We start from the raw sequence: 22,414 nt of genomic DNA, 5'->3' as shown, positions 1-22,414 counted from the left end.
CAGTCCAGTGTTTGTAACCCAGTCGAGCTACTACGGGATGAGATGGACAAGGAAATCCAAAAACTGCGAATCATGGGTGAGATACATTTTTCGGGTACCCTTCAGCAAGAATAGAAAACAATAAAATGCAATTTTGTAATGTATTCTTGTCCATTGTCCATAATCAGTCTAGCTCGTGATAAAGAAAGATAAGTACACGTGCGTGTGCGCATGCGATTGTGTGTGTGTGTGTGTGTGTGTGTGTGTGTGTGTGTGTGTGTGTTGTAGGAGATTCCAAGCAGGGCTTGCCGAATACAATTTCCTGATGATACAGAAGAAAACACTAGACCAGTGGCAGTCAGCCTGGTCCATACCAGCCACTAGTAGGCGTTCTCGCTTTCGTGGTGGGCGGTATGCATTTTTAAAATATTTTCATTACGTTTTCATAACATTTTGACATAACGTGTTCGGGAAGTAATTTTTATTACATGCTTTAACTTGCTGTAACTCTGATTCATAAATAAAAGTTACTTCCCTACTTTATAAATTACCATTATTTGGAACCGGTTGGCAGTTAGAAAATTTTATTAGTAACAGAGATACAAAAGTGGGCGGAAGGTACAAAATGTTGACTGCTCCTGCTCTAGACGAACGAATCGACGACTTTGTAAGAGGTATCACACCAGTGGATTGCACAATCAGTACCCTTGAAACCGATCAGACAGCGCACATTCCAAGGCGCACTTTTCACTGTGTGTGTGGGTAGGTGGGGGTGTGTGTAAGCAGGCTAAAATGTACATTAACGAACTGATTTCCATCTGGATATCAGGATGCCAAGTATCCAAAAATATAATGATTTTTTTGATCCGTACATATTTCATTAACTTACGCCTAAATTTCCCTTATTTTCGAGAGTACTACGACCCCAGCATCTGCACAAAGTCCCGAATATAATGTTCTTGTACTAGCATTAAGTTATCTGACAATGACCTAAGAAGCCGAAAGCTGATTCACTACGCCTTAATAAATATTATTGTGGAAAATTAATACTTTTCAAGTTATTAATATGTCTGTGTCCATCCAAGAATTAATTAATGGTACAGTAAATCATATTAAATTCCAAATGTGACTGGTTGTATATCATACCTACATAAACTGCTAATTAAAATCACAGGTGTAGTTCGTCATCCACAGTCGATACCCATGTCCCAAACCAGTTCAGAGATTCAGTTACATGAAACATGTAGAAGAGCTTCAGTTAGCACGCCAGTCTTATACACTACAGATGTTCCGCAACGAGCGCAAACGCCCGTCTACTCTCACTGCTGTCAACACAAGGTGAAGGAGGCGGAGCTTACCCCTTTCGCAGCGCACAGGTCCCTGCGACACGCTTACTGCTGGCTGGACCGTTCTGCCTCCACTCCCTGCACCCCCTTCTGAAAGCGGCAAAAGCAGACGTGCGAGGATCACACAATGGAGAAAACAACACTTTCGCTGCGCTTTTCATGGTTACCAGGTAATTAGGCTCCTCTGTTAACAGTGAAGTCCAGTACCAAAGAAACTGATAGAAATACTTGAACAAACGCCAGGAGAACCGGGACTACAAATATCCATCGGAAAAACAGAGGTAATGAGATGCAACAAAGTTGCACCATCAAAATTAAGCATAAAGTATGGATATATCATAAGAATAGACCAATTTAACGTTAAACATCAAGGAGAGGTTATCAACCTAATGGAGGGGGAAAACAGTCATCAGAGCAAGATTACGAAAGGTGAGCTTAGCATTTCATTTATCAAATGGTTCAAATGGCTCTGAGAACTATGGTACTTAACTTCTGAGGTCATCAGTCCCCTAGAACTTAGAATTACTTAAACCTAACTAACCTAAGGACATCACACACATCCATGCCCGAGGCAGGATTCGAACCTGCGACCGTAGCGGTCGCGCGGTTCCAGACTGTAGCGCCTAGAACCACTCGGCCACCTCGGCCGGCTTTCAATTATCATACGATAATAATTATGAATCGTTCTCTATAGACAAAAAAATTACAAGACAGTAATTCGGCCAGAAGGCTCATACTCATTAGATATACTAATTTTAGTATCAATTAAAGAAAATGAAACGAGGAAAAAGGGGAGAGAAACTGTGAGGAAGATGATATAACATAGAACAACCGTAGAACCATTTAGAAGAAGAAGTAATACAGAACTGTACAATCAGGTAGAAATGATTACAAACGAAATTAGGAGAAGGAGCAATCTAACGAATCAGTTCTAGCAGGCCGAAAAGAAAAATTGAACGGCTTTTTTAACAATTAGAAGGAAACCCCAACAAGTTTAGGACAATGCATTAAGATCTAGAACAAAACTGGCATAAATAAGCAAGAAATGGAAGACAGAACAAAGTATAGGATGGGCCGAAAGTCACAGCCCATCGAAACCTAACTGAAAAAAGATTCTAATTCTGAAATAGCTGAATACTTAATTGAACCTACAGATTATTTATAACTTTCTTTCTTTGGACAACTGTTTAAAAAACTTTAAGCTTGGGGTCATCCGCTGCAGATCAACTTTCCTCAAAATGTTGCCGTAAATTGTAGTCAGCCTTCCTCGTAGGTGGAACGTACTGAAATTATTATTCCAATCGTGTACTATTAAATCATAATCGCTTTGTGCCTCGTTTTTAAAGGAAAAACTGTCTCTTCATTAGAAAAGATATTCGCAACAGAATCAACAGTGAACAATGTCGGAGATGTTTGATTTAACAGCTATGCAGTACGTTGTTTCTATCAATAATTAGATTAAAGCCGGCCGGAATGGTCGTGCGGTTCTAGGCGCTACAGTCTGGAACCGCGAGACCGCTACGGTCGCAGGTTCGAATCCTGCCTCGGGCATGGATGTGTGTGATGTCCTTAGGTTAGTTAGGTTTAAGTAGTTCTAAGTTCTAGGGGACTGATGACATCAGATGTTAAGTCCCATAGTGCTCAGAGCCATTTGAACCAATTAGATGAAAAAATATAGCAGTCACTCTGGTGTTTGTATCCATAATTAGCGAAAACAAACAAGATTGCCTCAATGTTTTCTATTGATTATGGTTCAAATGGCTCTGAGCGCTATGGGACTGAACTTCTGAGGTCATCAGTCCCCTAGAATTTAGAACCACTTAAACCTAACTAACCTAAGGACATCACACAACTCCATGCCCGCGGCAGGATTCGAACCTGCGACAGTAGCGGTCACGCGGTTCCAGACTGAAGCGCCTAGAACCGCTCGGCCACACCGGCCGGCCACTCTTGTCCATAGGCAACGTTCGGCCTGCTGGAACGTTGTACAGTGGCAAGCTGCACTAGATTACTAACGCTGGGTTTTAATCAAACAAGGTGAATCTCCAGATCTCAAACTGTGGAAATTTGTCATTAGTTGAGATAAAGAGGCTCGTGTTATTTTCTGTTGCCTGTTGGGTGCGTTAATTCAAGAAATGTGTGTGAAATCTTATGGGACTTAACTGCTAAGGTCATCAGTCCCTAAGCTTACACACTACTTAACCTAAATTACCCTAAGGACGAACACACACACCCATGCCCGAGGGAGGACTCGAACCTCCGCCGGGACCAGCCGCACAGTCCATGGCTGCAGCGCCTCAGACCGCTCGGCTAATCCCGCGCGACAATCAAGAACTTTCAGCAGCCTTACTTGGTTCTAAGATTCAGGTTGATCGTTGTATATTTTGCTGGGTCCTTTTATTTACACTGAGGTTCTGCCAGATGTACCATGGGAGCGGACTAAAGTGACAGGCGACAGTTGCTAGGTTGAATTGTGTAAAAAATGGAGTGTAGAAAAATTAGGACTTTGTACAGGAGCTGATTACCGCGCATTGAGCGCCCCACAGACCAATCATCATCATCATCATCATCATCATCATCATCATCATTATCATGTAAAGTGACAGGCGTAATCTTTAACTTGATATTCGAACTGTATGAGAGGTATGTACGGTTATTGTTATTAAAGGAGTGTGGGCGTCATGTTATTTCTTTAATTTGGTTTTTGCTTGATCTCATTTAATAAATTTTATGTATATAGACTGAAGCGGTGAGTGAAAATTTGTACCAAGGGCAGGAATCGAACGCGGGTCTCCTGCTCACGAGGCAGGTGCGTTGGCCACTAAGCCACCCTGGTATAGCCATTCACACAGCTTCACGAGTTACCCTGGCACGCCTCCCTCCTCGATCCAGATTCTCATTGCCGCCCCAGTCTACTTTCATATTCCTCCTAAGACGCGAACAGAATCGCTGAGGTTCTCTGTGTTCTGGATAGAACCTCAGCATCGAAGGTGCTGGTACTTCTACAAATGAAATGACACAATTTGAGAGACTTTACTGGTCTTTATATATATAATATGTACACAGACTGAAGCGGCGAGTGAAAATTTGTACCAAGGCCAGAAATAGAACCCGGAATTTGAATCGAAGAGGGACGCGTGCCAGGGTAGTCTGCGCAGTTGTGTGACCCGCTGTGCCAAGGTGGCTCAGTGAGCAGGAAACCCTGGTTCGATAACCGCCCTTGGTACAAATTTTCAATCGCCGCATCAGTCTATTTACATAAAGCCATATCTATGTAAGACCAGTAACGTCTCTGAAACTGTGTCATTTCATTCGTTTAATAAATTCTGCAAGAGTTACACAGCTTCCTAAGTGTTATTATTTTGTGCTGTTTAAATTATTGTCCGTTTTGGAGGTCATTATATAAGACGAATGGAAAAATGGTAATTGGAACACGTGAGGCAGTACAGACCCTACGACTTATCTTAGAAGCCAGATTAAGAAAAGGCAAACCAACGTTTCTAGCATTTGTAGATTTAGAAAAAGCTTTTGACAATGCTGACTGGAATACTCTCTTTCAAATTCTGAAAGTGGCAGGGGAAAAGTACAGGGGGCGAAAGGCTATTTACAATTTGTACAGAAACCAGATGGCAGTTATAAGAGTCGAGGGACATGAAAGGGAAGCAGTGGTTGGGAATGGAGTGAGACAGGGTTGTAGCCCCTCCCCGATCTTATTCAATCTGTATATTGAGCAAGCAGTAAAGGAAACAAAAGAAAAATTCGGAGTAGGTATTAAAATCCATGGAGAAGATATAAAAACTTTGAGGTTCGCCGATGACATTGTAATTCTGTCAGAGACAGCAAAGGACTTGGAAGAGAAGTTGAACGGAATGGACAGTGTTTTGGAAGGAGGATATAAGATGAACATGAACAAAAGCAAAACGAGGATAATGGAATGTAGTCGAGTTAACTCGGGTGGTGCTGAGGGAATTAGATTAGGGAATGAGACACTTAAAGTAGTAAAGGAGTTTTGATATTTGGGGAGCAAAATAACTGATGATGGTCGAAGTAGAGTGGATATAAAATGTAGACTGGCAATGGCAAGGAAAGCGTTTCTGAAGAAGAGAAATTTGCTAACATCGAGTATAGATTTGAGTGTCAGGAAGTCGTTTCTGAGAGTATTTGTATGGAGTGTAGCCATGTATGGAAGTGAAACGTGGACGATAAATAGTTTTAGACAAGAAGAGAATAGAAGCTTTCGAAATGAGGTGCTACAGAACAATGCTGAAGATTAGATGGGTAGATCACATATCTGATGAGGAGGTACCGAATAGAGTGGGGGAGAAGAGGAGTTCGTGGCTCAACTTGACTAGAAGAAGGGATCGGTTGATAGGACATGTTCTGAGGCATCAAGGGATCACCAATCTAGTATTGGAGGGCAAGGTGGAGGGTACAATTCGTAGAGGGAGACCAAGAGATGAATACACTAAGCAGATTCAGAAGGATGTAAGTTGCAATAGGTACTGGGAGATGAAGAGGCTTGCACAGGATAGAGTAGCATGGAGAGCTGCATCAAACCAGTCTCAGGACTGAAGACCACAACAACAACAACATATAAGACAACTATAAAATTCCTAAGGTATGCTCATTGTACTGTTTCAAATGATATTACATTCTGGGTATCATTGTATATGCTTATTGTAAAACTGTAGTTCTGTGGCTGATCTCGTAACTGGGTATACACTTTAACGCTTGGGTTTTGTGTTGTTTAATAAGAAGTGATTATCTGTGGAATGTTACTACGCCTATCTCTCGAACCCAGCACCATCACTCCCAACAACCGTCACACATATCGTCCCATTCAACATCTAGCAATACAGAAATAGGGTAATGGTTTGCTAAAAACATCCATTGGTTTTTCAAAGAAATCTGTATTGAAAATCACGCCTATCCCTTTATTCCAAAGCGACAGTCTTGCCCTGGTTACACAGGGACATGGTTTATTGTGGCAGACTTCAAGTATTAAAGTGGAATTTTAAACTGGTTCGTTAGGGGTGGGTTGGCGAATTCCAGGCCTTAGGGTCGTTTCGATATTTAGACGTAAACGATTGTGTGCCAAATCAGTTACCATTCAGTAACACTGCTATGGCCCATATCGCTTCTGGAAAACCCTGTGGTAGGGTTATAAACACAGGAGATTCAAATTTTAAAATTATCTAAAAGAGGTTCAAAAATGGTTCAAATGGCTCTAAGCACTACGGGACTTAACATCTGAGGTCATCAGTGCCCTAGACTTCGAACTACTTAAACGTAAGGACATCAAACACATCCATGCCCGAGGCAGGATTCGAACCTGCGACCGTAGCGGTCGCATGGTTCCAGACTGAAGCGCCTAGAACCGCTCGGCCACAGCGGCTGGCAGCTAAAAGAGGTATTCCGTTTTATTTACCATACATATCTCAAACATAAAACATTAGTTTCACCAGAAATGGAAGAATTTTGCCGCGATATGTATACATACGGCACTCATATTTGAAGAGACAAAAAGAATTTTATCTCCGATAAATAAATTAAATTTGTGATGCACAAGCGCAGTGCTGTCACACTCATTTATCGGGCTCTCTTGGTCGGCGTAATCCGCAGCACATTCGATCTGAGTATATTTGTGATGCTATTAAGCGACGGTTCTGCGTATTCGTCCGTATTGAAAGAATTCAGGAATTTACGTCACTTCGCAGAAGCACTTTTTTTCTTTATTTCGTATGAGAGGTCACTGTAGCATTTCATACTGCAGAAAAAAGCCGCGTGCCCATTAAACTAATGACGCGTGCGTCCACCAGGGGAACGCGATTTTATAACGACCCCCCGCGCTTGGACTCTAAGAGAGTAATTTCAACGGAGCTTGCCACTGAGTAGTGCAATTGACGGGGGATCTCATAATAAGGTGGTTAAAATTTTCCGCCGACGTGAACAGTGCTTTTCCAGACCACGCAGTTCCTAGCTTCTCCTGCAATAATGTCCGGATGCTCCCCTTCAGAATTTTGACGTAATAAAGGAGCACGTAAAAGTACGTTACGGCAGACTGCAAGTAATTACTCCCATGCTTTGAGCAGAAGGTTAAATAAACATCCTGACTAAACGTACGTACACCCATCAAGCAGCGACAGTTTTGTGGTGTATTATGCAGGCACATCGAGCCACGCATACATTACATTTCATCATTTTCGGACTATTGAACACTGTACACAGTGGAACGTATTCGGGTGGTTTTTGTTCACACGCTTTCCAGTTTCACTTGGAATGGACACAGCACAAAAAACTGTTTGTACGCCTCTCGAGTAGCCCTAATTCACTTACCTCTGTCTTACAATCCTTCCTCGTCACATTCGTTGAGGGCAACAACATCGTTTTAAATCCTTTCTCATATATTGGTAATTTCAACTTTTTCATGAGCGTTCCGCGAAAAAAAAAAAAAAGGTCTCAAGACCACTGCTCCAGTGATTCCCACGTACGATTGCATCTGCGTGAGGATGTCGTACTAAGCGAACTAGTCAGTTGATATTGTAGCAGCTTGCTTCCGAATGCTTTCACCTCCTCTTTTATCCGAGTGTGTACGTTCCCAGAGACAAACGCAGTGAGATGACTTCCTCGACAACTGATCAAACTCCTGTAGCCTCAAGAAAAGATCGCCTCAGATTTCGTACGCTATCTCCAATGCAGATGAGCTACACTATATCGAATTTTCACAGTGAATCGATGTCGCCTGTAAGCTACGCGTAAGAAACAGTTCTCCGTGTTCGTTCCACTTATTACTGATTAACGTTGCACCCGGATATTCATTCCATGTGACTGTGTCCAACGTTGTACCATTAACACTTAACTCAAACACTACCAGACTTCTGAGCCTACCTATACGTATTATCTTTCATTTATCAATATGTAGGGTAAGGTACAGATAAAAACACTCCTCGAACAGAGTGTTAGGCTGACCAGCATTATCATCATCGTCATCATCTTCGACTAAGTATCAGATCTTTCTTGCTTGCGAGATGTTCAGTGAGCGCACAGTGTCTTGAACCGAAATAAGAACGAATACGTCGAACTCTAAGGATCTGGACATCGTAGACAGTTTTCCTTCCAATATCTTTTTTCCCCTCCTTCAAAGGGTTGTGGGCAGTACACGAGGAAGCCCTGCTATAATCGGCAATAAGGTTATGGGTTTCTGTTTTGACGTTGTTTATTTCTAATTTTGTAAGAGAGAGAGCTCTTTATTTTGCGTTTCCAGCTAGGGTCTAGTTGGAAGGGGTATCTATGTCTGTACGCCACATTCCACCTTTTTGTGTGTGGAAGAATGTACTTATCTACCACTATTCCTCCCTCGCGAATGGTATGCGGGAAGAACGATTGCTTGCAGGCTTCCGTGTGAGTTCTAATTTTACCTTCACGAGATTCACTTAGGGTGAAACAATATATTGATTTCCTTGGGACGGACGCTCTCTGAATTATAGCAGTAAAGCACATCGTGCTGCACAACGCATCTCTTAAAGCGGCTGCAAATCGAGTTGGATAAACATCTCTACGACGCTTTCGCGTTTGCTAGATTAACTTGTGGCGGAACTCAATGCTCTTCCTTCTATCTGCTGTGTTCCCTCTCTCAACACTCTTTGGTAAGTGTCTCAGACAGACGAGCAAGACTCAAATATCGGACGAACAATGATGGACTACTCATCCTGAGAATTCTTCCAGCCTGTCTCAGCCTGGCGTCTGACTTTCCTAATATTAGTTTTATGTGGCCGTTCCACTTTATATCGCTCCATAAGCATACTACTAGATTTTAATGGGTGTGATTGCTTCTAGTGATTGTTCGGCAATTGGTGTAATCAGATATTAACGTGTCTTTCCGGGCAGGCTTCAACATTCAACTTATGACCAAAGGAAACCTCCAAAGTTGCTGGCTGTAGCATGGTTCCCTCGATTTGTTCAGTTCTCTGGTCGCATCTGTGCAGAGCACGGATTGTTCCTATGTTCGGCAAGACTCATGGCGAGCACGGCGGGCCTTTGGTTGGCTAATTCAGTTCAAAGGTCGGAGGGAGGCAACAGGGCTGATGACTACTTTACTTTTTACGATACGGCAGTACCTGTTGTTCACAAGTACGAGGAAGGGAAGGAACTTTGCATCGTATTTCTGAACAACACAGGCACTGTAGTGTCGTCTTTATCCGCCGACACTAGGCAAGCGACTTTCAATTAAAATATCTCCCTTGTACGCGAATATACAAAATGGATGTACGACTGCAGGTAGTAGACACATGGGTGATGACATGATGAAGTTTGGGTCTGGCCGTGAGTCGTGTTCGGATACCCTAATGGTAAGGCGACCGCTCGTGACAAACGAGAAATCCGGATTCGATTCTCGTTACGGCACAAATCTTCAATGTCGTCATTCCATTATGCAGCTAATGGTTGTCCACATTCGTAGCTGCAAGTAAATTTCATGCTTTACCTTTTACCAATCCCCTTTATCTCAATTTAACAGCCACACCCAGTATCGTTAGTTATTTGTTAGATATATTCCAATTTATGTGTTCCCTTGCAGTTCTTTTCCCTTTACGGATCCTTCTAGTAACATGGAAGTTATTCCCTAATGTCTTAACACATGTCCTATCACTCCCCCCCCCCTTCTAATAGTGTTTCCAAATTTTCTTTTCCTCACCGAGGAATCCTCCCGTAACACATAGTTTTCAGAATCCTCCCGTAACACCACATCGAACGCTAAAATTCCCTTCCGGTTTCCCCTACAGTCCACGACTCGCTTCCACACAACGCCTGTTCTCCAAACATACATCCTCAGAAACTTCTTATTTAAGTTGAGACCGATATTCGATACTAGTATGCTTCTTTTGGCCAGCAATGCCATCTTTGCCCGTGCAAGTCTGCTTTTATGTACTCTCTGCTTCGTCGTTATGCTTTGTTTTCCTTGAACGACAGAAAATTCCTTCACTTCATCTACTACTAAGTTTATCGCCAATTTATCTCTGCTACACTTCCCAGCTTCCGTCTTTGGTTCAAATGGCTCTGAGCACTATGCGATTTAACTTCTGGGGTCATCAGTCGCCTAGAACATAGAACTAATTAAACCTAACTAGCCTAAGGACATCACACACATCCATGCCCGAGGCAGGATTCGAACTTGCGACCGTAGCGGTCGCTCGGCTCCAGACCGTAGCGCCTAGAACCGCACGGCCACTCCGGCCGGCCGCTTCCGTCTTTCTTTGGTTTACTGACAGTCTGTAAACTGTAGAATGAAGGCTTTCACGACCGGATGACATAGCTGTTGATATACTTTTCGGGATGTGAGGTCGTGGTCCAAGAACTTTTCTGCTCCTTACGTTTCGTCCAGGCTGCGCTGGACTTCCTCAGAGGCGCTGCTCCGCTGAGTCTTGCCGACCCAAGACTCAGCGGAGCAGCGCCGCTGAGGAAGTCCAGCGCAGCCTGGACGAAACGTAAGGAGCAGAAAAGTTCTTGGACCACGACCTCACATCCCGAAAAGTATATCAACAGTCTGTAAACTGTGCTCATTAAACTGTTCATTCCATTCAGCAGGTCCTGTAATTCTTCACAGAATAGCAAAGGCTCAGGAATCTTACCTATTCTAAAAATAGCAACTGAAGCTGTCACGAAAACGAAAATTGAATACCATAGTGCTTCACTAGACACGGTCGTGTTGGACGTGGTATGGCGTTACCTTCCTGGAACTCTTCAACTGATTTAACCAGATTGTTATTAGAGGACGTACACTTCAGCGTGCAATCAGAATCAGGGTGGAATTCGACATTTTTCACATTAACGAACATTTTCCTGGTGAAAGATAAGTGGCAGATAAAAATCCGAGGAGTGACCCGGGGGTCGCACCCGAGACCTTTGGGTTAGTATTCTGGCCCTATACCACTTTTATTTCTTCTTCTTTCTATCTGTTTCTTCGTCGTTTTTCTTGAGTACTTCTGTGGGAATGTCGCATGACATCGTTCATTCATGTCGTGGATTGCGCGGCCCCTCCCGCCGGAGGTTCGAGTCCTCCCTTGGGCATGGGTGTGTGTGTTGTTCTTAGCATAAGTTAGTTTAAGTAGTGTCTAAGTCTAGGGACCGATGACCTCAGCAGTTTGGTCCCTTGGGAATTCACACAAATTCGAACATTTTGAACATCGTTCACATTCATCAATGACAAGTTCGCTCATGGTTTTTTTGTTTAATTATAGATAGTGGCCAGTCTTCTGACCAAACACGGTGAGCTACCTTGCCTGCACCGCTTACAAGAGGACCCGCGCTACTCTTCATCACCGATTTAGTCCAAATTTATGGTGTATAGTCCAAATTCATGGTGTATGCGGGACTTGGCCAGTAATGATAGCGAAAGCGTTTAGAAATAATTGCATTTTTAGCTCTGGCCTGACGAAACATGAGCCATTTATGACACAACGGTTGGATCAGGAGAACGACTACAGAACGGTAATCCGAGGGTCGTGGTGTCGAATCCCTATGTGGAAACTTTCTTCTTATTTTCAAACCGAAAAAGGTTCAGTGTGGTGTCACCGCCAGACACCACACTTGCTAGGTGGTAGCTTTAAATCGGCCGCGGTCCATTAGTACATGTCGGACCCGCGTGTCGCCACTGTAAGGGATCGCAGACCGAGCGCCACCACAAGGCAGGTCTCGAGAGACTGACTAGCACTCGCCCCAGTTGTACGGACGACTTTGCTAGCGACTACATGGACGAAGCATTGCTCATTAGCCGAGCCAATAGTTAGAATAGCCTTCAGCTAAGTCAATGGCTATGACCTAGCAAGGCGCCATTAGTAACATTGCATATATCTAAAGAGTCTCACTTGTATCGCCACAGTCTCCAGATGTACCAAAAGGATGGATTAAAGTTAAGTATTCCAGAAGCTACGTACTTTTCTTTATAGCATTCATTACGTATCCTGTTTCAGACCTCACGCCATCCTGCTTTAACTTAGCGCGTGCCTTTCGGCTTCCTCTCATTGTGTCTAGGCTGTTTTGTCTAGACACAACATTCAGTATATTGTATGTGTTAGTATTTTCATTAAAGGCATGAAAGGAAAGGGCAAACCAAACTCTGGGATTTGAAATAAATTTCCAGGAAGCGATTATAAGGCGTGTATGAGAACTTCGTATACAGAATTAGAAAAATTTTATTACGTTACTGCTGATGATTTACTCTTGCCCGAGCAATATTCATCGTAACAACAGGAAAAGCAGTAATTTTCCGGGCATCTATCACGCTTTATAGAGGCCGCATTTTTACAGTTACATGTTTGTTTTAAGTCTTAGCTTCCCAGGTCAAATGAACATAACACTGCATGTTAATGCTATGAAAACTCAAATACCCTGCATTCTAAGTTTTACTTTTTACTTCATTTTTATTGTTTATTATACATGTAATAATAAAAACATATACAACAGTAATTTTTAGGTTTTTAGTTTTCTTCTCAGAGGTTTTCTTTACTCTCGCTGGACCTTTTGTAGAGAAATCAAGATAGATTGTCTTCTTGCAACAATGATAAATATAAAACGCCTTTTTCTTCTTTTTTTGGTATCAGGTGGAGCATGTTTTGGTTTTCTTGCACCCAAGACACGGTAAATAGATACACGAAGTTTACGGGCTACGTGATACTTGTTGACTCGCTTTTTATCTGTGATGTCACCATTGAATTTGCAAGCTTCTTCAAAAAAATTAGTGTGGCTCACCTGAGCATTGTTTTTGTAGGAATTGTGGAGGACAAACGCATTCACCCCCACTTATGTCCAACATGCGGAAAAATAATGCCATTGTCCATCAATGGAAGATGCTTCGATGGCCAGCGATATTTGTATCGACTAAATACATTTCTAGCAGAACCTTTAGCTAAAGATTCAGTCTCTACAACCTTGTCTTCATCACTGTAATCACTTGTTTCATTCAAGCATTTCACAGGTGGCAAAACAAATTCATCTTCATGTTCGAACTGTTCCTATTCTGAGTTATATTCACTTTCAATTTCGCTGTAAGTATCTAATCGAACATAAGTCCCTAAACTGACCTCAAACCATTTTAGTGGCTACTGACAAAGGAAATCACTGCAGCTTCAGGAAAGAACAAATAGGTAATCTCCTCCCACCCCTATGCATTAGCTACAGATTAACAATAAACGGTAGCAGTCTGTGAGACCGCACCTGGGATGTTAAGGGTTAACGTTTCTGCCGAAAAACAAACATGGTTTACATTCATAAAACGTTCGGTCTCATCGCACAGTTTGGCAGCAAACCACTCGGAAAGCTTCCTGAAACCAAATATTGCCGAGGACAACTGGTGATGTACAGTGGAATGTATTCTGATGTAGTCTCTGGGGGGTGTGATTTATTCTTCTTTGTCGATGAGATAAGGGCAATTTTCAAGTTTTTTGGTCAAGTTATTCACCTGACGACACAAATGGACACCGCAAGTTACACTAAAGGAGTGAATTTGAGGGCATCACTTTAATAACGCACGCTGGAAATCCTTCCTCATCTTGAAAAATCTCATCGTATCATTGTGGATTTGTTTCTTCTCCCCACGAGTAAATTCTACATCTACATCTACATGGATACTCTGAAAACCACATTTAAGTGCCTGGCAGAGGGCTCATCTAACCACCTTCACAATTCTCTATTATTCCACTCTCGCATACCGCGCGGAAGGATGAACACCTATATCTTTCCGTACGAGCTCTGATTTCCCTTATTTTATCGTGGTGATCGTTCCTCCCTATGTAGGTCGGTGTCAACAAAATATTTTCGCATTCGGAGGAGAAAGTTGGTGATTAGAATTTCGTGAGAAGTTTCCGTCGCAACGAAAAACGCCTTTCTTTTAATGATTTCCAGGCCAAATCTTGTATCATTTCTGTGACACTCTCTCCCATATTTCGCGATAATACAAAATGTGCTGCCTTTCTTTGAACTTTTTCGATGTACTCCGTCAGTCCTATCTGGTAAGGATCGCACACCGCGCAGCAGTATTCTAAAAGAGGACGGACAAGCGTAGTGTAGGCAGTCTCCTTAGTTGGTCTGTTACATTTTCTAAGTGTCGTGCCAATAAAACGCATTCTTTGGTTAGCCTTCCACACATCATTTTCTATGTGTTCCTTCCAATTTAAGTTGTTGTAATTGTAATACCTAGGTATTTAGCTGAATTTATGGCTTTTAGATTAGACTGATTTATGGTGTAACCGAAGTTTAACGATTTCCTTTTAGCATTCATGTGGATGACCTCACACTTTTCGTTATTTAGGGTCAACTGCCACTTTTCGCACCATTCCGATATTTCTTCTAAATCGGTTTGTAGTTTTTTTCTCTTCTGATGACTTTATTAGTCGATAAACGACAGCGTCATCTGCAAACAACCGAAGACAGCTGCTCAGATTGTCTCCAAAATCGTTTATATAGATAAAGAACAGCAAAGGGCCTATAACACTACCTTGGGGAACGCCAGAAATCACTTCTGTTTTACTCGATGACTTTCCATCAGTTACTACGAACTGTGACCTCTCTGACAGAAAATCACAAATCCAGTCACTTAACTGAGACGACATTCCTTAAGCACGCAATTTCAATACGAGCCGATTGTGTGGTACAGTGTCTAAAGCCTTCCGGAAATCCAGAAATACGGAATCGATCTGAAATCCCTTGTCAATAGCACTCAACACTTCATGTGAATAAAGAGCTAATTGTGTTTCACAGGAACGATGTTTTCTAAACCCATGTTGACTGTGTGTCAATAGACCGTTTTCTTCGAGGTAATTCATAGTGTTCGAACAGAATATATGTTCTAAAATCCTGCTGCATGTCGACGTTAACGATATGGGCCTGTAATTTAGTGGATTACGCCTACTACCTTTCTTGAATTAACAGAAGAAATTTATTCTCCTGCACGTAGAGCTTCCATGACATCACTCGAAAACTTTTTGTAAGGTTGTTGTTTTCCCAGATTCTGACGTACTGACGACGACATTCCTATATTTAACCCCGTATTCATACATTGTCTTTTGTATTCGCGCTCCGAAAGAGCCAATACTCTCTTATAGGCACACGTAGGCGGTTCCCAATAATTTTCCACAACCGGTTATAGCAGATTGTGACGTACGCGAGAGGGCTGCTTTGTTCATTTTCTGGTTATTATCAGTGTAAGTAACGTAAAAACTGAAAATAAAAAAAACTACTTTCAGCGTTGGGACTCGATCTCACGACCCTGGGATTGCCGTTCCATACTCTTTCTGGTGCGCCGACTGCTGTCTGGAAAACTACGCTAGCACAAATGGCTGATGCCTCGCCCGACGCGCTCCAAAAATGCTACATTTTTTTCCTAAACGCTTGGCCATTCGGAGCTCCCGCTTCCGTCACTTTCATTTCTGGCCAAGCCGGGGATAACCCATAAACTTGTACGAAATCGGTGATGACGAGTAGGTGCCGTCCCCTTGTGAACCACAAATCTAGCGCACCGCCAAAACCACAGGTTCGGCTGCCCCGCTGATAAGATATGTTAAAACACGACACTGGATACCAGGTGTGGCCGGTGCTAGAAACAAGCGGTGCCTTCCGCTGTTGACACACGCGAGCGAGCGGTATAGCGAGATGCAGTGGCGGCATCCGGACAGTTCGGCTCCCCTTGTCTGCGACCCATCCATCCGGTTCCGGCGCACAATAGCCGGCTGGGCCTCGAGAGCTGGCCAGCTGCACGCCGCTCCGTCCCTTCCGATATGGGGCAAACCCGGGGTTCCTACACATCTGGATCAGCTCAGTACACACACAGCACTCTATAGGCTTTTTCACAACTGCCATCCACGACTCGCAAGTACTGCTGGACGGTGTAGGTTCCTTACGATATACACTGATGAGCCCAAAACATTATGACCACTGCCTTCCGTGAGGTTGAATGCCTCGTGGTGATATACATCTACATCTACATTTATGCTCCGCAAGCCACCCAACGGTGTGTGGCGGTGGGCACTTTACGTGCCACTGTCATTACCTCCCTTTCCTGTTCCAGTCGCGTATGGTTCGCTGGAAGAACGACTGCCGGAAAGCCTCCGTGCACGCTCGAATCTCTCTAATTTTACATTCGTGATCTCCTCGGGAGGTATAAGTAGGGGGAAGCAATATATTCAATACCTCATCCAGAAACGCACCCTCTTCAAACCTGGACAGCAAGCTACACCGCGATCCAGAGAGCCTCTGTTGCAGAGTCTGCCACTTGAGTTTGCTAAACATCTCCGTAACGCTATCACGCTTACCAAATAACCCTGTGACAAAACGCGCCGCTCTTCTTCGGATCTTCTCTATCTCCTCCGTGAACCCGACCTTGTACGGATCCCACACTGATGAGCAATACTCAAGTATAGGTCGAACGAGTGTTTCGTAAGCCACCTCCTTTGTTGATGGACTACATTTTCTAAGGACTCTCCCAATGAATCTCAACCTGGCACCCGCCTTACCAACAATTAATTTTATATGATCATTCCACTTCAAATCGTTCCGCACGCACACTCCCAGATATTTTACAGAAGTAACTGCTACCAGTGTTTGTTCCACTATCATATAATCATACAGTAAAGGATCCTTCTTTCTATGCATTCGCAATACATTACGTTTGTCTATGTTAAGGGTCAGTTGCCACCCCCTGCACCAAGTGCCCATCCGCTGCAGATCTTCCTGCATTTCGCTGCAATTTTCTAATGCTGCAACTTCTCTGTATATTACAGCATCATCCACGAAAAGCCTCATGGAACTTCCAACACTATCTACTAGGTCATTTATATACACTCCTGGAAATGGAAAAAAGAACACATTGACACCGGTGTGTCAGACCCACCATACTTGCTCCGGACACTGCGAGAGGGCTGTACAAGCAATGATCACACGCACGGCACAGCGGACACACCAGGAACCGCGGTGTTGGCCGTCGAATGGCGCTAGCTGCGCAGCATTTGTGCACCGCCGCCGTCAGTGTCAGCCAGTTTGCCGTGGCATACGGAGCTCCATCGCAGTCTTTAACACTGGTAGCATGCCGCGACAGCGTGGACGTGAACCGTATGTGCAGTTGACGGACTTCGAGCGAGGGCGTATAGTGGGCATGCGGGAGGCCGGGTGGACGTACCGCCGAATTGCTCAACACGTGGGGCGTGAGGTCTCCACAGTACATCGATGTTGTCGCCAGTGGTCGGCGGAAGGTGCACGTGCCCGTCGACCTGGGACCGGACCGCAGCGACGCACGGATGCACGCCAAGACCGTAGGATGCTACGCAGTGCCGTAGGGGACCACACCGCCACTTCCCAGCATATTAGTTACACCGTTGCTCCTGGGGTATCGGCGAGGACCATTCGCAACCGTCTCCATGAAGCTGGGCTACGATCCCGCACACCGTTAGGCCGTCTTCCGCTCACGTCCCAACATCGTGCAGCCCGCCTCCAGTGGTGTCGCGACAGGCGTGAATGGAGGGACGAATGGAGACGTGTCGTCTTCAGCGATGAGAGTCGCTTCTGCCTTGGTGCCAATGATGGTCTTATGCGTGTTTGGCGCCGTGCAGGTGAGCGCCACAATCAGGACTGCATACGACCGAGGCACACAGGGCCAACACCCGGCATCATGGCGTGGGGAGCGATCTCCTACACTGGGCGTACACCACTGGTGATCGTCGAGGGGACACTGAATAGTGCACGGTACATCCAAACCGTCATCGAACCCATCGTTCTACCATTCCTAGACCGGCAAGGGAACTTGCTGTTCCAACAGGACAATGCACGTCCGCATGTATCCCGTGCCACCCAACGTGCTCTAGAAGGTGTAAGTCAACTACCCTGGCCAGCAAGATCTCCGGATCTGTCCCCCATTGAGTATGTTTGGGACTGGACGAAGCGTCGTCTCACGCGGTCTGCACGTCCAGCACGAACGCTGGTCCAACTGAGGCGCCAGGTGGAAATGGCATGGCAAGCCGTTCCACAGGACTACATCCAGCATCTCTACGATCGTCTCCATGGGAGAATAGCAGCCTGCATTGCTGCGAAAGGTGGATATACACTGTACTAGTGCCGACATTGTGCATGCTCTGTTGCCTGTGTCTATGTGCCTGTGGTTCTGTCAGTGTGATCATGTGATGTATCTGACTCCAGGAATGTGTCAATAAAGTTTCCCCTTCCTGGGACAATGAATTCATGGTGTTCTTATTTCAATTTCCAGGAGTGTATATAGTGAAAAGCAATGGTCCCATAACACTCCCCTGTGGCACGCCAGAGGTTACTTTAACGTCTGTAGACGTCTCTCCGTTGAGAACAACATGCTGTGTTCTGTTTGCTAAAAACTCTTCAATCCAGCCACACAGCTGGTCTGATATTCCGCAGGCTCTTACTTCGTTTATCAGGCGACAGTGCGGAACTGTATCGAACGCCTTCCGGACGTCAAGGAAAATGGCATCTACCTGGGAGCCTGTATCTAATATTTTCTGGGTCTCATGAACAAATAAAGCGAGTTGGGTCTCACACGATCGCTGTTTCCGGAGACCATGTTGCTTCCTACAGAGTAGATTCTGGGTTTCCAGAAATGACATGATACGCGAGCAAAAATATGTTCTAAAATTCTACAACAGATCGATGTCAGAGATATAGGGGGCGTGTGACGCAGTAAGGACAGAATGGAAACGGAAGAGAGACGAATGGTCAGTCATTAAAGTAAAGATACGGGACGCAAATGCGGAAATCCACTCACATAAACGGTTTTGACAAAGGTCACATTGCTGTGGGACTGCGGCTGGAAGCCAGAATCTCTGAAACGGCGAAGCTGGTCGTCTGTCGTGAGCACCTACGTTGAAGAATGGTGAAATAAAAGTATGCCGTATGGTATTGGACGACCACGTCTCATCACAAAAAAGGTCGGAGGATCCCATGCAGTGTAATCCGGGATAGTCAGCGATGTGTGGCAGGTCTGACGACACAGTACAAGGTTGGTGTAGGCACAAGTGTATCGGAGCACATCGTTCAAAGGCCACTATTGCAAATGGAGCTCCAAATCACACGACCCCTATGTTCCTGCATTGACCCAATGACATCGTCAACTATTATTGTGGTGGACACAGCATCACTGAGTTTTCACAGAGGATCCATAGAAACGTGTCGTCTGTCGAATAAGTCGCATTTATTGTTACAACAGAAAGTTCCGTGCTGTCATGCAGGAGAATGGCTGTACGAAACATGCACGCGCCACAGATGCAAGCCGGATAGGGCAGAATTATGTTACGGGGTACACTGAGTTGGGCTGCCATGAGATCTGTGGTGGTAATCGAAGGTATCAAGACAGCATTGAACTACGTGAACATTATTGGGGACCACCTGCATCGCTTCATGCTTGAAGTCTCCCTCCCACAGCGATCACATCTTCCAGCAGGATAACTGTCCGTGTTTCAAGGTCAGAATCGTGCTGCAGTGGTTTGAGGGGCATTATAGTGAAACCACATTGATGTCTTGGCCAGCAAACGTGCGTGATCTATACCCACTGGAACGCATATCGGGCGCCAGCTGCATGTCAGTAGACCACCATCCCGTTATTTGCCGGAACTGCTTGATCTGTGCGTAGAAATCTGGTGTGATATTCTACTGGATTCCTGTCGAGGACTTGTAGTATCCCCGCCAAGCAGAATCTCTGCTGTTTGAAAAGTGGAACAACACGCTATTAAACAGGTAGTCCAAATGGTTCAAATGGCTCTAAGCACTATGGAACTTAACATCTGAGGTCATCAGTCCCCTAGACTTACAACTAATTAAACCTACCTAACCTAAGGACATCACACACAACCATGCCCGAGGCAGGATTTGAACCTGCGACCGTAGCAGCAGTGCGGTTCCGGATTGAAGCGCCTAGAACCGCTCGGCCACAGCGGCCGGTAAACAGGTAGTCATGATGTTTTGGCTCATCGGTGCAGGATTGACGGAGGGCATCGGAAAGGTTCAACGAAGGGCAGATCGCTTTGCATTATCAAGAAATAGGGGAGAGTGTGTCACCGATATGGTAAGCGTGTTGGGTGGCAACCATTAAAATAAGACGTTTCTCGTTTCGGCGAGATCTTTTCGCAAAATTTCAATCATCAACTTCCCCCTTCGAATATTTTGTTGGGTCCCCCCTACATAGGAAGAAATTCCACCTACATAGGAGAAATCAGAGCTCGCACAAAAAGATCTAAGTGTTCATTTTTACCATGAGCTTTTCCAAACACTGATGTGCAATTTACAAAGAAATCGTGCCGCTCTATGTATTCGTTCCTTCATAAACAGTTGACAGGGGCGGAATGCTGAGTGCAGAACCAGTCCACCACGCAGGCTGTGCCACCGTTCTTACGCTGATGCTGTGAAACGTTTACGGTTCGAAGTGAGTTGTGAGTCCTCATCTATTGAAGCATGCATAAATACACTGTAACGAATCTTCAATAAACCATAAAAATCGAAATTTTATTTTCTTAATCGAAACCAACTCCAAGCACAGCATACGACTGTCTGCAGATTAAATACAACGTTGTGAAATACTGCTGATAAATATTTAACATGATGGTATCTCATCCGTAATTTCAATAAAATTGACTGTTTGATTTCACTCAAGGATTCTTCGTCGGTACATACTCGTATTTCGACAACCACTTGTATGTGTATCACACCTGGTACATAACAGAGGATGCTTTTTATTGTATCAAAACAAGCTAAGATTTCTTCACATGCCATTTGTGTATACTGCATAGAAAGAGTAACTGCCGACAGAACTGCCAGATTTCTGTTCCTACAAACAACAGATTCGTCATAGTTTTCTGACATAAGCATGTTTCATTTTATCTCTACCATAACGAGCAGCTCTTCGTTCTTATTAAATTACATATCTTAATTGTACAGTTTTCTTTGCAGTGTCAAGTTCTTCAAATGAAGAGAGTGAGCAACCAACGGAAGTGAATTAGGAGACCTATTTAATGGTTTGCAAATACAAAGGAATTTGTAGCGAGCATGATACGGACGAAAAAATGACGTAAATTCTGTTTTACAATCACACGTACGTATCAGCGATCAGGGACTCTGAAAATCATGCGCCGACCTTAACAATGTTCCTCCATAGATGGCCATCTTGTTCACTCTGGATGCAGTCCTAATGGACACCCAGCTGCTGAAAACTCTTCTGCAGGTCATCCTCCCACTTCCTTGGTCTTCCAATTGGAGGGTTCCGTCAGCCTTTCCTAAGCACAGCTCTGGCCCGGCAAGTAGTTGGACTCCTTACAATTTGCCCTTTCATTTTCCGCACGATGTTCAATTATTTCATAAAGTCGTACAGTTCCTCTTCGTGGATGGGTCCAAAGATTTTCCGTTCAAAGATCAACATGTTCTTTTAATTTTTTTTTGTACTGTTTAAGATTTCAGTTCCATATAACAACACTGCTACTATCACTGCATTATGGACTTGAAGTTTCGTCATTTTTGATGATTTCGGCTGCTTCAGAGTGAAATAAGTTTCCGACCAATTGACAACACGTTAATTAATTTCTTGTTATAGGCTGTTATGCATGTTGAACCAGGTGCCAAGGCATTTAAAATGTTCCACTCTGGCTATAGTCCATATTTCTACCTGTCATAGGTATTGTGAAGTACAGTAAGGCTACCAATAGCTCACAGATAGGCGTGTAACGCAGTCCTTGGTATGCCAATCTCCCTCAGGACGTTGTACATACTTAATCTGTGGACACTATCACAAACCTTTGAGAAATTTACAAATGTTCCCAGAAACCGATAGCTGAATTCCCAGAACTTCTCCAAGATTTTTCTTGTGATGAAAATTTGATCCATGGTTGTTCTTCCTGACCGAAAACCTGCCTGGAATTTCCAATAATATGTTATGCAAAAGGCTTCAGCTCTTCAAGAATTACTAACTTTATATGGTGCACTTAGCAGACGTATGCCTCTATAATCACTACAATTCGTTTTGCTGTTCTTTTTGGGCAGTGGGTTTACAGTAGCTGACTTCATTCTTTTGGGACCATCCCCTTTCTCCATATTTCACT

At 44.1% G+C, this 22,414-nt stretch overlaps 1 protein-coding gene across 1 annotated transcript in view; it reads right to left on the bottom strand.

Moving 5' to 3' along the window:
- Positions 1 to 22,414, bottom strand: part of LOC124793932 (protein neuralized) — an 881,057-nt gene that overhangs the window by 577,399 nt on the left and 281,244 nt on the right. Inside the window, exon 2 of the mRNA XM_047258061.1 lies at positions 1,338 to 1,415. Coding sequence (XP_047114017.1) covers positions 1,338 to 1,415 — 78 coding nt within the window. The remainder of the gene's footprint in view (positions 1 to 1,337; positions 1,416 to 22,414) is intronic.

Source organism: Schistocerca piceifrons, chromosome 1 (genome assembly GCF_021461385.2).
Source record: "Schistocerca piceifrons isolate TAMUIC-IGC-003096 chromosome 1, iqSchPice1.1, whole genome shotgun sequence".
Classification (NCBI taxonomy): domain Eukaryota; kingdom Metazoa; phylum Arthropoda; class Insecta; order Orthoptera; family Acrididae; genus Schistocerca; species Schistocerca piceifrons.
This window is presented reverse-complemented; position numbering and strand designations above follow the sequence as displayed.